This window comes from Lepisma saccharinum, chromosome 1 (genome assembly GCF_977018435.1).
Source record: "Lepisma saccharinum chromosome 1, izLepSacc3.1, whole genome shotgun sequence".
Taxonomy (NCBI): Eukaryota; Metazoa; Arthropoda; class Insecta; order Zygentoma; family Lepismatidae; genus Lepisma; species Lepisma saccharinum.
Genome location: NC_139229.1, coordinates 47,326,784 through 47,343,924, shown reverse-complemented (window position 1 = coordinate 47,343,924; position 17,141 = coordinate 47,326,784). Strand labels below are relative to the sequence as shown.

The 17,141-nt window shown below is 38.4% G+C and overlaps 1 protein-coding gene across 2 annotated transcripts in view; it reads right to left on the bottom strand.

Annotated features, from left to right (window-relative positions):
• Dhc98D (Dynein heavy chain at 89D) overlaps positions 1-17,141 on the bottom strand; it is a 519,777-nt gene that overhangs the window by 176,418 nt on the left and 326,218 nt on the right. For both annotated transcript variants that reach the window (XM_083131330.1, XM_083131320.1), the window contains 3 exons: positions 16,878-17,073; positions 7,363-7,560; positions 364-508 (listed from right to left, as the gene is read on the bottom strand). In XM_083131330.1, the coding sequence (XP_082987456.1) occupies positions 364-508; positions 7,363-7,560; positions 16,878-17,073 (539 nt within the window). The remainder of the gene's footprint in view (positions 1-363; positions 509-7,362; positions 7,561-16,877; positions 17,074-17,141) is intronic.

The window sequence follows — 17,141 nt, the reverse complement described above, 5'->3', positions numbered from 1 at the left end:
TCCCTTGAAACTTTTCTGGATCTATCAATGGTTCCATACGATGCATCAATAATTATCAAGTGCTATGAAACTACTTTCATTCTTACTACCATGAAAACTATTCTGCTGCTACAATTTTTTAATGTATATGACACATGTAACATGACTTACTCATATTATTATTTATTATAGCAGCAAGATGTAGACATATACTCTAATTTATCTCAGGTACATTTTTATTAAATGCGAAGCAAATAGTGAAGAAAATTCTTGCACCAATTTCCTTATATTCACGACAAAAATAATGATAATACGCCACACCTAAACGATTCTGTTGGCTCCTTAAAATTCCTACATTATTCATAGAATAATATGTGCACCTACCAGCATTAATTTCATTCATTAACTTTTCAACAGCTCCAGTTTTTTCTGCTATAGCTATCTTCTGAATTTCCAATTTGGCATTCAACTTATCCAGCTCTTCACGGGCTTCAGCAATTTTTGTTAAACCAGCTGCCAACCTTTCACACTATAAAATGTTTAAGAACAATGTACTTTAGTGTATATCAAACTAAATTTACGGGCACACAAAACATGCACATTGGTTAGCAATATTTTTTTTTCCTATAGCATTACATTATTTTGCAAAAAAAGTATACCCTATCTACAGATGGATTGAGTGTAATGTAAAGCTGGTTCCACAATGTTACAAAAAGACATTCAATAAATTACTTGACAAAAAAAGCGTCATAGTACTTTGCGAGAATCCACTAACTCTTCATTGGTATATATGCAAGAACAACACTCACTCTACAGTACATTTGTAAAATTTTCAAATCAAAATAGTGGTATCATTTTTTGGTTCTCCTTTCCTGTCATTTGTCATCTGTGGCTAGCTGATGTCAGTTGTACAGAGACAGTATGACAGTCTGCATTTGCGAGTGTCATGTTCATATACCAATGATTTAACCATTTCCTTCAAAATAAAATTATATATTTCTGTGTCCATTGCATTTGTGAAATTTCACAGACTTTGTTTTGCATCTTCCATGATTGTTTTTTTTTATATTTGTCTCAATTCACTTATAATTGCTACTATGAAGTCTGGCACTCAGAACGAATGACGAAAAGCACATCCAAGAATGGCTTGCTAACCAGGCTATGAGAAAAGAGAACCTCCAGACTTTCTGATCTCACACCTTCAGTTTTATGTCAGTGTATATTCCACTTAATTTAATATCATCTATTATAATATTATCTATTAACTGATATCTTCTTCTTCCCTGGATTCTTTCTCCATTAACCATTGATTTCATTGCACTCTGTAGCAAGTAGTTCATTCTTAGCCAGTGTTCCAACAATTTTTTTTTCTTTTCTTGACCCCCTTCAGCATTGCTTGTTTCTCATCAACTCTTTCCTTTATTGCTTTGTCTCTCCACTTCAAATGCTCCATTCCTTGCCATAACCTTTTGAGTCCCAAGGCCATTTTCACTGGTAAGCCTCTTGGTCCCGAGCCGATTTTGAGCAAAATGCAGAGTTTCAATTAAATGAGTGTAGATCGGAGACTAATTGCCCTAGAGAGATGAGTGATATACCGTTGTACGCGGAATGAACCAGAGATTCAGACTATATGAAATGTATGCAAATTCGGCGTATATGTGGCGAGGGGGAGGGGGCTAACTCTCAAAATTCCAAAATTTCGGAAAAAAAAATTTGGTTCCCCCACCCTCCCCTCAAGAAAAAGTACATGACAGTGTCGACATGCACATGGAAATGATTGCTGACATGTAAGGAACACAAAAATATTTGCATTATTATCATATGACCAATGTAACTTGAGTTGTACCCACCAAAGGAATGGTCGGCACGCCACTGATTCAAGCTTCAAAATGCAGCGGTATCTTGAAATGACTTTAGCTCAGAGACTATTTGCCCTGGAGATATGAACGATACACCGTTGTATGCAGAATGAATCACAGATTCAGACGATATATAATTTATGCACATTCGGCGTATATATGGAGGGAGAAAGGGGGAAAATCCCCTCAAAAATACTTTTCTTAAAAAAAAATGGTGTTTCCCCCTGAGCGCCGATTCTTGCAGCTGCTTGAAATTCTATTTTTAGACAATGCAGGGTAACCCCTGTTGCAACTTGTGGACACTTGTGCTAAAAAAATAAAGGTTTCCTTCAGCGCGCTTCGAAATTCCATTCTCACAACGCAGATTCAACAACCAGTCTTCAACCTCCCCCACCCCCACCCCCTGCTTGCGCCCTCACGGAAAACTTTCATTTTGACATCGGATACTGATAAACAAGTTTCCTTCGAATGCAGTTAACAGGCGGGAGTAAAAAGCATTGCTTTAGAACAACAAAGCCCGTCTTCCTTTGTCGGCAAAAATTTGACCTTGAAAAGAGACGCAAAAGAGAAGTCCCTTTTCCCGCCTTTTCACATCCATTTTCATGAAGAAAAAAAAAGGTGCAACAAACATTTCTGTTAAATACATGTGTTAGGAACAATATAAAAAAATCGAAATTCTAGCCAAAAATAGAAAAGTTATAACATAAAAACTACGACCTTGACACAGCATCTCGCTTGAGACGCTTGGGACCGTGAGGGTTACATTTGGGTATCTCGAGCGAGACGCTTACTCCCCACCCCCTGCTTGCGCCCTCATGGAAAACTTTCATTTTGACATCGGATACTGATAAACAAGTTTCCTTCGAATGCAGTTAACAGACGGGAATGAAAAGCATTGCTTTAGAACAACAAAGCCCGTCTTCATTTGTAGGCAAAAATTTGACCTTGAAAAGAGACGCAAAAGAGAAGTCCCTTTTCACGCCTTTTCACCTCCATTTTCATGAAGAAAAAAAAAAGGTGCAAGAAACATTTCTGATAAATACATGTGTTAAGAACAATATTAAAAAAAATGAAATTCTAGCCAAAAATAGAAAAGTTATAACGTAAAAACTACGACATTGACACAGCGTCTCAATCAAGATGCTTGGGACCGTGAGGGTTACATTTGGGTATCTCGATCGAGATGCTTGGGAAACTAAAGGTTAATATTGTTTATATGGAACTATTGTATGTAAGGCTCAGCCAGTATTGGTACTGGAAAGTATTGGTTAGCATTTAATAACTGACACCGGCACTTATACAGTGTGTGTGGATGGGTATTCTCATGAATCATCACAACACAGTGGCTAAGCATGCAATGTTGCTTATTCTGGATCTCACAAATGCAATTTCTTAAGTGTGTTGCAATAGACACCTGTATTGATTGTGGAGTCTTGAGGCAGAATGCTTTTTCTGTATGAAAACATCAAGAACATTATCCTTTGAATTTAACCTTTGTTGGTTATGAAGTGTGCCTTCACTCCATGGACTGCTGCTTCGATTGAGAGGTTGCTTGCAATGGCCATCCTGTGACTAGGGTGACCAGACCCTTATGTCTATAAAAGAGGACATAGCATGGTGAATAAGGAGGACAAAGTCATTAAAAAGAGGACACCGCAAAAAATGGCAACTCATTTGCCATTACTCATAATTTAATCAATATAAAAAAAACCTACCAAGACTTTGCTCACATATAATTCTGATGATTTTTTAAATAATTTCCTCTTACCTTTAAGCAACGAAAGCAATCTCCTAATCTATTGTTTAACACACAATCACAACTACGAATATCTATAGTTTCAAGCACAGAATTTTACTCTTTTTTCCAATTCTTGGATATTAGAACACAATATCCCCATAAATGAATGCAAATGTAACAAGTAAGCTTTGCTTTAACATATTTCCAAAAACAGAATTTAAATTTTAGGTAGTTTAGATTGGGTCAAAAAAATATGGTTTTAATGCCACGAACATTTCTAGCACTCTTTCAACAGCAGGGAAAAGTAACAGCCACTTAAGCCACCTTACACCTTACCTCATATTCGTTTCTTCCATCCTTTGAAAGTTAGATATTTTCTTGCAAGATCATTGATGAATTTACACTTTCGCTGTGTTATTTCATAAAAGTAAATATGACTTAATAATCCAAATTCTCACTACGTGTTTCTGTATCGCGTATGTATGACTAGAAAATGAACTGGCCGACCTCTGTGGCGGAGCAGTTAGCAGACCGCGCCACAACGCCAGAGGTCCAGGGTTCGAATCCCAGCCTGGACATGGGAGTTATTTGTGAGTGTCCCTCAAAATCATCATAACATCGCTCATCCTCATCTTCGTGATTAGCCAAAAGTGGCAGAAAAGCGAATTAAAATAAACCATATTAGTCAATCAAAAAGGAACTGCTGAAATTACATGTGTTTCACAAGTCTCAGATTGTGAACCAACGAGTTAGAATAATACGTACTAATGACTAGGGGTGTGCGGGACAGAACTTTTTTTTTGGTTCGGGATGGGTAAAATCTGCAATTTCCCGACCAAACTGGGAAATTTTCGGGAACGGAAAAAAAATTTCACGACACTGTGGAAATTGCAAATTTTATGTCCTTTCCAATTTTTTTTTTTTATTTCTGAAATAAAAGCTAACAATTTCCGAGAAGTGTCAAGACACTTACGATACAGAAAAGGAAAACATTAAGGCCTAACCACTTTGTAAAATGACCATTTGGAAGTTCCGAACTGCTCGGGATCCCGAAATGTCTGAAAATCATTTCCCAAAGTCGCGATCGGGACAGGAATTTTTTATTACCGATCCCGGTACCAACTTTTCTGGATCCCGCACACCCCCTACTAATGAATCAGTTGGGAAAGTTATGATGAAAGGTCGACATAATATCCACTGTGAAAAACAAAATTGTGATGACAAAAATAATAGTATGGATTTTATGGTTATATTTTTTATTATTACGAGTTGTTTACGAAGGACAGGTTCATTTCTTTTGCCTGGTCATCAACAGATGTCCTCAGCATGTAGTCTCCGAACTAAAAGAGCGTAGTGGTTTGCGAGATCATCAAAAGATGTCTCGAGTGGGAAACAGCTGATGCTGCATGAAAAGTGGATGAAACTAGTTTCTGGTTGGTTCTGGAGAAATGGACGCTTGAAGTTGCAAGCGAGTTGTGCCCTCTAGTTTTCGAGACTTTGTGTGGATTTTGGTATCGTCTGGTCGACGAAAAGTGATTTTGATCAGACGGATATCATTGCGGGAAGTATTTACAGCAGTGTGTCCCTGATGAAGGTCCGATTCACCAAGTTTTGGTGATATTATGGTGGGCCAAGGATCCCGATCACCATGATACCCTGCAGTAAAAAGGCAATGAGAGTTCCCCTGCTTGTTCACTGACACCTGGATTCGCATTTGGAAGGTCGACTGAAGCAATCCAGGAATGATCACAGTAAGCCATCAGGACACTGTCAATAGTGAAATAATTCGGATTTTAACGGGAATTTTGGTGCAGTTTGGCCGAGGTCGACATACAAAGATTCCGATAAAGCATGCATTTTTACAAAATGGGCGACTCCGCCATCTTCGAAAAATGAGTATTTGATGTGATATATTCTAGTTAAATATACTTTCGAGTGTCATAAGGTGCATGTAATCGAGATTAAGAAGCAAGATATATCCAGATTAGTTCCAAGGAGAAATAATTAGGTATTCCGGATCAAAGCGAGTTAGTCGACCACCCAACACGCTCGGCTACCAAGGCCGGCATAAAACTGTTAAAAAACTGTTAAATGTAAATACATACTTTTCAATAATTGTTATCTAAAAAACAAATGACCAGACACAAAAGACATAAAAAGACTGAAACATTTTCTAAACGTTTTTCATGTTACATTTCTTTTGCATGAGGAATATAATAGCTGCTTAAAAACTGCTATACAAAGACGTAATTTTTATTTTTAAAAAAGGGAGGGAGTGAGTCATTCATTAATTTATTTCAGTGATCAGAGGCCCCCCAATAATTTTGACAAGTTGGCGCTGCTGATACGTACATCGGGTAACGTCAGGTGACACTATTCCATTAGCATAGTGAATTATTATCTGCTACATGTAGACGAATTTGACATCTGGATATTTGTTGTCAAAGATTTGAAATCTAACCAAATCATTCGTTTTGCCATTAATGCAAAACTGATTATTAAATGTAAACACATGGTAGTATAATTTGCTACAAGTAATCAATCACTGTCACGAATCTTGACGTGGCAAAATATGTGTAAATAGCTTTGTTCATGCTGTATCAGTTGGGTTGGAATAATTTGACGAGCTTATGTTGTATTACGCTACAGTGCAAAACTATTTAGAGCAAATGTAACTTGAATTATATGACACTAAATTTCGATCATAGAGTCAATACGGTGCACCGTTAAGTCATTATTTTTATTTGCAAAGAGCAATTGCATTCTACCCAAATTACTTGTCACAACCTTAATTGAGTTTGGGTAGATTAACTTTTGGAAATTAAAGTCATGTGACAATTATCAGTATATCATACACTCAGTTGCCAAATAACTTGAGTACATGTCAAGATGTTCACACATGTTAGTATTTGCTATGTTTAAAATTTAACTTTCATGCTTCAGTAGAATTTCACTTATTTAGGGGTTTATAATAAAATGTTGTTGTTTGTATACCTGAGTACATAATTTCAATAATTTAACCTATTCATCACCCAGGTGTTTGCATCTATTGTTGCATGTGTACTAATTTGTGAATTCTCTTGCAGCAGGGGGATTCTCATGCTTGTTCCGGGGGTTAATAGCCATTGGTGAATATAAGCGAGGATTTCTCACCGTTTGCATAACCTTAAAGGGGCAAGGGGGCGAAATTTGTAGTTCAAACCGTTCTGAGAATTTTCTCTGTATAATTCTTAAGTAGTCTCATTGTGGGTAGTGGGAGGAAGGTTGCTCGCTCCTTCCTACTGTGTATTGAGACGAACAGGGTGTTCTAAAAATATTTGGCCCACAATCTTTCTAGTTTCAGCAAGTCAACATTAAAGATATATTTTATTATTTTAAGGGAAATTGTTCTTTGGTCTATCAATAGTATATCTATATCGAATTCCAAAAGCTTGTAACCCTCCAGTCAGCGCTCCTCAAGCTAACGAGGGAAACGTGCAAGAAACCATTTAGTAGAGGATATGTTTGGTCGTTGTGCCAATATTTCCTTGTAAACATAATTTTCACACTTTTTTGCACTTCAATAACTCCGAATGGGTGCCGTTTTCGGCATTTCGTCACATGACTTTTGTGTTTATTTTCAGTTGTAGAATCACCTCCTAAGCGTTGGAAACGAACTTGAGTAACACCCTGTATATCTCAAAGTACAGTCAAAAGTGTTAAAACAATGCAAACTGTAGATTGGAAAATAAATTTATATAGAGACAACATAGTAATATAACAGAATAACTCATGCAGACACTATACCTGAGCAATGATGAATGCATCTTTTTCCTGCAGTAAGACAACATAGCTATTTAGGTAATCCAAATAATGCTTTGGAGTAACATAATTGTTTCGCCTTAATTTCAACCTGAATTCATTGCTGTAGTCTCCAACTGAACTATGAACATGCACAACGTGATCCACAATGTTAGAGAGATGAACATCTGGTATTTTAGTACACTGTAACATAAGAAATAGGAAGAAAATTTTAAGACTAACAATACCATGAAAAGTTGATTTCTAACGATAATAACATTATTTGTATTTGTGTTTGTTATATTTTACATTGCTTATGTGTCACTTTGGATGATCAAAATGATGAGGATGAATGATGATTAGATGAAGTTGATGAAGGGACACTCACAAAGAACACCCATGCCCTGACTTGGACTCAAACCTGTGGAACTTAGATGGTGGGATAAAGGCACATGTGGAGGTAGGGCCCACATATTCACATTCTAGGTCATTTCGTCATGTGAGAAACAGACATACATAACTCTAATTTATCAAATTTGCAGGAGAGAGGAAATAATGTGTTCTTAGGAATATGTCTGACTAAAAAAAAAGTCATTAAATTGGAGATGTGCGACTCCACTTTACCGCTAATGATTAGAAGAAAAGAGCACATAGTGAAGAGTGTTAGGAGAAGAGGACAAGATTGGAACACCGTGGAAAGAAAGGAGTGGTGTAAGAAAAAAAAGGACAGGCGTGACTTCTATGCTGACCCAACCAGAGACAGGAAACGGCAAAGGATGGTGATGATATGTTGATCTAGCATGAAATAGAGCTCTTTAGAGAAGATATGAGGGGTTCAGAGCCGGCCCCCGTGACAGAGTGGTTAGCACATTCTGCTACGATGCCAGGGGTCCTGGGTTCGAATCCTGGCCTGGGCATGGATGTCTGTGAGTGTTCATTCATCAATTTCATCATATCATCACTCATCCTCATCTTCACAAACTAGCCAAAAGTGGCACAAAAAGCAAAATAAAATAAAGCAAATCAATCAATCAATTAGGGCAGAGGTCTTCAACCCATGGCCCGTGGGCCATAGGTGGCCCGCAGAGCTCTTTGCCGTGGCCCATGCCCATTTGAAAAATTTAAGTACTCAACATAAAAACTGGATTAAGTAAATGGTAGATGGCAGCATCTTACAGTTCTCAATACCGTAGTGTAGCTTCGTGGCCCGCGAGCGTAACTGAAATTGTTAATGTGGCCCGCACTGTCTGACGAGTTAAAGACCCCTGAATTAGGGGTTCAGAGCACAAGACTGGCTTAAACCCATTCAATACAGTTTTGAGATGAAGACACATTTAGATAACTTAGTATTATGTTTACATGTTGGAAAACAAACATAGTGGGACCTCTATGGACAATAATTTGAAACTTGGAAGATGCTTAGTTTTAGCACTGAAATGTTGATACTTCACAGTTTTAAGTTAAACATGTAACTCCATTTTCATTAAAAATGAAGTTGCGCCACTTGTGGTCTGAACTCCTCATTTGTTAAACATAATCGAAAACCACATTTTTGGTTCCCATACGGCAAATTTACGGAGGTGGTATGGTCAGCATGATGCTCCAGCCACCATTATCACCTAAAGGTCACCCCAGTTACTCACTTAAAAAAGAGGCTGGTTGCACTTCAGAGATGCTCCATGTATGGATATTGCTGGAGAAATCCATCTGAAATCACCTACTCTGTAAATCAAACCTGGGTACCCACATGGAATGTTAATAAATGGCACCCATTGACCCTATTGACTGGACAACTGTGGCTCATTATTAGTTGACTACCTGGTGCAAATATTCAATGTTTTCATTATTTCTGCTCTTTGAAGATCAACCATATGAGGGTTGGTCTTCAAACATCACTTCACCATTCTGAAAGCTGCACAACCGCTAACGAACTTTGGTAGAGGAATACACGCTACTTTCAAAATAAAATTTACTGCATATTTTGTAAAATACGAGGGACATTCCAAAAGTAAGTTTCGTCATTTTTTTCCACAGGGAAGCTGTATTACAAAGTAAGAAAACACATTGCCATATCAAAATACAATCCTTCCTGAATTCACAACAGGAGAAGCGACAGCAGAGGAGCGATGGCGCATCCGCAGAGTGCCAAAGAATAGAGATAAGCAGCAGACCATCGTGCCCGAGCTCATTCGAGTGCAAACCAGTATGGCAGAAAGGCGTGTGCTGGAAACGTGTCACAAATGGAAGTGCGGCACACTATTGCCACACTAAAAGCAAAGTGAAGTCTGTCATTCGACGCAAGAGACTAGGGCTCTTGAGTCAAGAGGTTTTGTTCTTGGACGACAATGCAAGAGTCACTGCAGAACACATTTGTCGTCTGGAATGGGAGAGATTGAAACACCTGGCCTACAGCCCCGATCATGCCCCATCAGACTTCCACCTTTTACCTGCGTTGAAGTCAGCACTATCAGGACGTCACTTCGAGAGGCAACGGAAAGGTGCAACAGGCTGTGAAGAACTTCCTTAAATAGCTGGGCACCGATTTTTACCAGGAGGATTTCTTGAAATTGATTTCACAGTATGACAAATGTATCAATGTCGGTGGCGACTAGGTGGAAAAATAGCCAAAAGATTGTATTTTGTTATGACATTGTATTCTTCTGTTTGTAATAAAGCTTCCGTGTGAAAAAAAAAGACAAAACTTACTTTCAGAAAGTCCCTCGTACAAGTGGTTAAGTTAAGCAAACCATGCCCTAACTTCATTCACATTCCAGAGTTGAAACCAGAAAAGTTTCCACTCTGATCATCCACCCAGGAAATCAAACTCACGTTTTCCCCATGGCAGTCACACAACAGCACAGTACTAACTTGACCATGCAATAGTTTCCACATTTTGCATCATGTTTTGTTATATTGAGAAATACTTCTATGTCCAGTGCTACATAATTCACAGTGCTTCGTATTTGAATGATACGGTCATCATTATTACCATTTTCAAGGGCAATGACTCAATAAATTGTTTTTCCTAATCACAGTAATGGCATTCATAATGCAAAACTATCACGTTGGAAACATGTATATTCCACTCTTTATTTGTAATATAGATACGTAGGTTGTTCGGAAAGTAAAGAATGTTTGTGCATACAGCCAGCCCAACTGTTTCGTTGGGGTCGATCATTTGTTCACTGTGTTTGGTGTGGTGTAGGTAGTTGCCTGGTGCAGTTGGTGCTGCCAATCTGTTCATCTGGTGAGTAACGAGCAGTAACAATGAACACGCTGATTGCAAGTTCTGACTGTGAGGTGCGTAGGTGATTCCATTCATTTGTTTCATTCATCGGATACTTGTTGAAATCTATGGCGAAAGTGTTGTGAATGCGGCAAGTGTCCCCAAGTGGTGCATAATGTTTAATAATGGGCGAAGAGATGTTTAGAATGTGGAACAATCAGGGCGACAATCTATCATCATGGATGATTGATTTTTGATTGATTGATTTGTTGTTTTAAGTACACTTTATGCACAGAAAGGCTAATTGGGACTGGACCTACAGTTTTAAAGTGGGATCTGAACCACTATGTGCTCCACCGGGTATCGGACCCGATTATCATGGATGCACTGATAAAAAAAGGTGGACCACATCACTCAAGAGAATCGATGCAGCTTCGGATATTATTATTATTATTATTATTATTATTATTATTATTATTATTATTATTATTATTATTATTATTATTCCTCCAAAGATGAAGGTGCACCTTTCTGGTAAATACTTTGCAGGTTGAATCACCAGGCGATGACATGGTATGAAGAGGAGATATTTAAACTTGTGTCGAGGCATGACAAGCATCTCAATGTCAAAGGTAGCTATGTGGAGAACTAGATAAAGGTATTAGTAGACCAGACAAGACGCAAAAAAGCTTTAAAAAAATATTTTACCTGCATGGGAAGCTAATAATTGTCACCCATGCTAAATCAATCAGTCATAGGTCAAACAAAAATACTAGGGTAGATGCCACTAAAAATTTTCACCTTGAAGGTCATTTCAAGGTCATATTGTGACCCAAAGAGATAAAATCACATTCATCCAAATATAATCATGGAATGTATCAAAATAAAGGTATGGGTCAAAATATCGATCTGAGAAGTAGGTCATGCAGGTGAAAGTCCATTCCAATATTTCTGTCAGGCTCGTGACCAATTCCTTTGACATTGGTGTTTGCTATTACCATTCTATGCATTTTTTAAACTCTACTCAGAGAAAAATATCTCATGTTTCATGAGGTCTGGAGATAATTTTAGATATGAAAAAAGAATAAGTAAGGATATGCCAATACTGAACTGTGATATGAAAGTTTTCATTATATTATGCTTTTGTTAATGAACACCAAAAATTCCAGAAACTTGAAACATATTAATGAACAACTTTATTCAACACACATACACTCAAGTAAATTCTGACAGAAATATATCTAAATATAAGCAATAACTGTTGGTATGCATTCAAACACAAACTACAAAATTCAACAAAGAAAGAAAAGCATTCAGAAAATATCGAACCATGCTTCACAATTTGAAACTTGTTTTTTGACATCAAGAGTTTGAGTTCTTGTTTTAAATTACATTTTATGCACAGATAGGGTAATCGGAACTGAACATTTTGTTTAAAGTGAGATCCGAACCACTATGTGCCTCCACTGAGTATCAAACTTTGGTCCCCTTGATTGCAAGGAACATTGAAAGTAACCTATTGTTTATATAGCTGTTTCGATCCAATTCTATTTTTTTTTTATGTTGATCGATGAGGATGAACAATGAACAGGTGAAATGGATGAATGGGGGTTATTCATATGCCTGTTTAGGGGCCCTGTTGCCACTGCGGCCTAACGGATCAGCAAATGTTGTCAGGGACCAGGGACCTCTGGCTTGATGCTGCCCTTTCCACCAGGGAGGTTGCTGTTATTAAAGGTAAAGGTAAAGTGTTCCCCTGTGCATAGCACCACGCCATGAAGGCCTATAGGGGGTGTGGGGGTAACGCCCCACACTTTCTTGATCCGGTCGTGAGTGGGGGTGATGTGATCAGCATCACGCCCCTGACCGCCTTTACCCCCCAGGGTTTCCCCCAGGTACCCATGTTATTCGACGCTGGGTAGGCGCCGGGGCCGCTTCCACCGTTAGAAAAGTTCCCGGATTTGAACCGGCCGGGGATCGAACCCGGGACCTTGAGCATGGTAGTCAGACTCGTTACCGACTGAGCCACCGCGGCCACCGTTGCTGTTATTTAGTTATCTTATTATATGCAAGTGAATGGTTCACAAGACAAGAGTAGTCTCCCTTTAATATGTTGTGAGGTTGACAATGGGAATCAGCCTGCAACCACCCACTGCCCGGATGGAGGGAAAGGCAGGTATTGTGCCTGAAATGCATGTAAAAGGATGGAGAGGCCTCCAATGCCCTCTTAAAGTGTCAGGAGTCGAGTACACCACTGTGCTGCACTGCACCGAAAGAAGATTTTCATCCCTTGCATAGGCAGTGAACAGAACATACTCTCAAAGAAATTTGCATTGTGATTACTGTGTACAATATATAACTATTATTTAATACAAAATGAGTTTTATAATTTTCGATATAAGTTCAGAAATATGTGGTATTTGCACAACTTTGCCACCTAAGGAGCACCCGCCGCTGCTGAAAATGTAGAGACCTATGAACTGATCTCTTCTCACTGCTTGGTATTATGCTTTTTCCCATTCATTATGGATTCAGTTGTGATGGTTGCATTGTGACGATGCGATTTTATAATATAAAATCCCGCAACGTCACAGTCCACTAAAGGAACTTTCGTTTTAAAAACAAAGTTCTCATGTCCGCCGCCAGAGGGTAGCTCCCTCTGTCAGCTGCATATAGACGTGCTGCCTCCTGGCGACACTATGTGGTACTCCTCCAAATACACTGAAATTGCTGGTCCTTCAGCAATTTTCACTTCGTGCTTCGATGGGACCGTGAAAAGACGTTCAACCACAAGGCAGCTGCAGTCGCTTTATCAGGCCGACCTTCTCGTACCTTCAAGATAGAACTGGGAGTTGCATGACGAGTACCAAAAGCATGCATTCAAACACCTAAGGCTCCGGACAGTGGATTTAACTCGCCATGTTAATGAAGGCTGTTTGCGTAAAACATGCCTAGTTTTTAAGGTACGTAGAATTGGAAGATCTGGTAAATTGCGACGCAAAAGACTTGCAGTGAAGTTAACCTAAAACTTTGAACTATTTATGCAGCACACGGTACCCATCTTATTTCGGACCTTTTTGCCACTTCCTAAATTAACGAAGCACGAATTCAATCATCCTTTTTTTTTTTTTTTGAACAAACCATAACACGGGAAGTGAAACTTTTGAACCTTGTATAATTGGAATGAACGTGTGCGTTTTTGACTGCTAGAAGCATGCACTGATTAAATTGCAAATGGCTGCCCTATAGTTAGCCGTTGTCTGCGTGTCTGGTTTTTCCACGTTTGACTAATCACTACATAATTGTGAGCGTGCCACGAAAAGAACTACCTAAAGTAACCTGCAATTGCAACAGTGTTAATTATTCGTGTTTTTTGAACTATAGAACAACGACTGTGGAAATACTTAACAACAAAAAGGATCTTACGTAAATTCCTACGTGCCAACCATTCGCCCCTTGTAGTTTGCTTTTCCGTGAAAATTCCCTTCAATACGGTAGCATCAAAGCGTTCATTTCAATGTGTTCGTAACATTATATATAAAAAGGGTATTACAAATGAACAACCCCCAAGTACAGTAATTGTTGGGTAGAGTAAAATACATAATTGAACTTTTGTACCTGAATATTAGAATTGTATATCAACCTCGCTGGTCGAGCTACTTGCAAGAGACGTACGCATCAATGTATGTGTGATCCAAGATGCCCAAAAAGGGGAACACGAATTTGTGATTAACTTAATGTTTGCCGTTTATCCTTAGGTAATATTGTTACGGAATATGTTGAATATGTATGTACTTACAATTGTTGAGTGACAAAGTTAAAAGTAATAAAGGTCACATTGGTTAATATTTACTTGTACTTTTCTTGGCATTTGCAAACACAACGCACTAAGATAATGGAAATCTTCACATGTCGCGTCGTTGTATAGCGACAGACTGTGTAACTAATTACGTATTCTGAAGAGTATTTTTTGGTAACATGGTATATGCATTTGGTCTAATTGAAATTGTTTGTTTATAGGTGTCAACACAAAACGCACATTTGAACTTTTCGCATGTTGCTTCTGCGTATAAAATCCTTGGCATGGGAGAAATATTAAATGAATACCCCTTTGTCGGTAAAATTAGCATTTAACGGACGCACTGAGCATGTGATCCGTTCGACCCATTATAAGAGGGCTTTGCTCGCCGTTACGTGCGCGTGGTTCAAGCAACTGCTCGAGGCACACGCAGTAAAGGCATTGCAAAAATCAATTTTTGTGCGTATTTGTCTAGGTTTGATCAAACGTGGTTATTGACAATTACCATCTCTGGCACTGCTTCCAACTTATCTATTTCCTCCCGGGCGTCAATAAACCTAAACCAAAAGGCAACGTCACAGCATACATGCCAAATTCTGTCCATAATTCATTCAGCCCAGCACTTGCTTTCAGGAAGCTCGGATACGAAGGCCACTCATCAGAAATACAGGGTTATTCAAAATGATCGTTGGGGTTTTAATATTTCTTTCTGAGAAGGGCATGAAACATTTGGCACTTATAACCGCACAAATTGATGAAGACACTCTCAAAGTTTTCTTTCGTAATACATAATGTCCTGTTATTATGCATTTGACTGATAGGAGGTAGGTTTTACAAGATGGCGCTTCATGACTCTGAGAAGCCATTTTTCCCCCTCCAATTCCATCAAGGTCAGACAGTTACTTTTGACCAACACGCTTCTCTCACAGTCTTCATTCGATCATGATCCTCAGATGTTAAAAGCTAAAAGCAGCATAGGCAATATGGCTTCATTCTTAGTTGCTTTTATTTGCAGAGTCCCTCTGATTTTCTAGGACTCCATTGAAAAAGTCTGTCTAACGTGGTCCACTTGTGCTTCTGGTTTTTCCATTATGCAGCCACTCTGTTTCCTGAGGCTGTGCATGTCACCAGTGAATGGAATTTGATGTTGGGCATGGCAACTGACTGACTATCATGAAACTCAAGCATAAAAAAAGTCTTATCAGAGCCGTGACCTGCCATCTAAAACCTCCCTCCTAGCAATCAAATGCAAAACTATAGGACACTGCCAATTATGAAAGAAATTTTGAAAGTGTCTACATCCATTGGTGCTGTCATAAATGCCAAATGTTTCATGACCTGATCAGGAAAAAAAAATTCAAATGCCGACAATCATTTTGAATAATCCTGTATAACATTCCCAAATTTGGGACTATGGCCTAGTTCTGAGATTTATATTGCTACCTAAAAATAGTATCAAATTCCTTGCTTCTTCCATACCTTTCTTTTAAAATATTGCATGACTACATTTGGAAGACTGTGATTTGACCTATTTTGGGTCACAATTTGACCTTGAAATGACCATCAAGGTCAAAATTTTCAGTGACATCCACCCTAGCATATCTGGCTGATCTATGACCGAATGATTTAGCATGGGTGCCAATTATTAACATTCCATGCATGCAGGTAAAAGTCACAATTTTGATCTTTGACTGGTCTGCTATATGTGGCAAAACATGTATATTCAGTTTCTGCAATAAATTTATCAATAAATGTCTTTGTGTGGCGAAACTTTCTTTACTTTCCGAATGACCCTTGTATGTAATAATTGTTTTATTTTTTTAAAAAAATGAGTGAAGAGTTTAGGCATCCATAGCTGGGAGGGTGATTAGCTTAGTAGAGAAAAACCAGGCAAGCTTGTTGATATTAAAATAGTTCAGATGTTTCACGAACATTAGCAAGGGGAGGGGGAATCTCTGTGTGTTCAGGAGGGGACTATGTCAGGATGAAATGTTCAGATATAATATACACCTTCACACACGGTTCTATTCTTTTCAATTTTGGTTATTTTACATCACTTTTTGATCAGAATGAAGGATGAACTGATGAAATTGGCAGTGAGATGAAAACAATGATACATGCATACCTCAGCAGAGTTCAAATCTAGGACCTCTGGTTTCCCAACACATTATGCTAACCACTTTGCCACAGAGTCCAGCTTTGAAACCAGGTGTATATGGTATATGCACGTATTAATGTTCATCATTAGGTATTAAGTATCCCTTTGGAAATACTAAAACTGGAGAACTAGCTAAAATTATTATATCACTTACACTAAACAGTTAGCAAAATAATTTTGTTCTATTTATTGTGAACCCTCTTTCACAACTAACATTCATTTTGTAATGCTTATGAGCTCCGAGATGAGTGCATAGTTAGTTGTAAGGGTTCAGCAAATATGTATGATTCTTAATTTGATTATTATGAATAAAATTAGATATTTATTTATTAACTTACTTTTGCAAGAAACACTTCAGCTACAGCAAACAAAGCCTGCATTGGCCATTCCTGAAACCAGTCTATGTATGTATTATTTATTAGTCCTGGAAAATCACGACTGCGGGTACGTAGGGTCTCTCCCACGGGTGACATGGCCAAAACAACATGAAGATGGGCGCTTGCAGTGTCCAAGAAGAACTGCCACACAGCTTCCCTGCAAGAAAATATGTGCTCCAAGTTCAAAGGTACATGTTTACCTTGTAAAAGAAGAACAAAGATGAA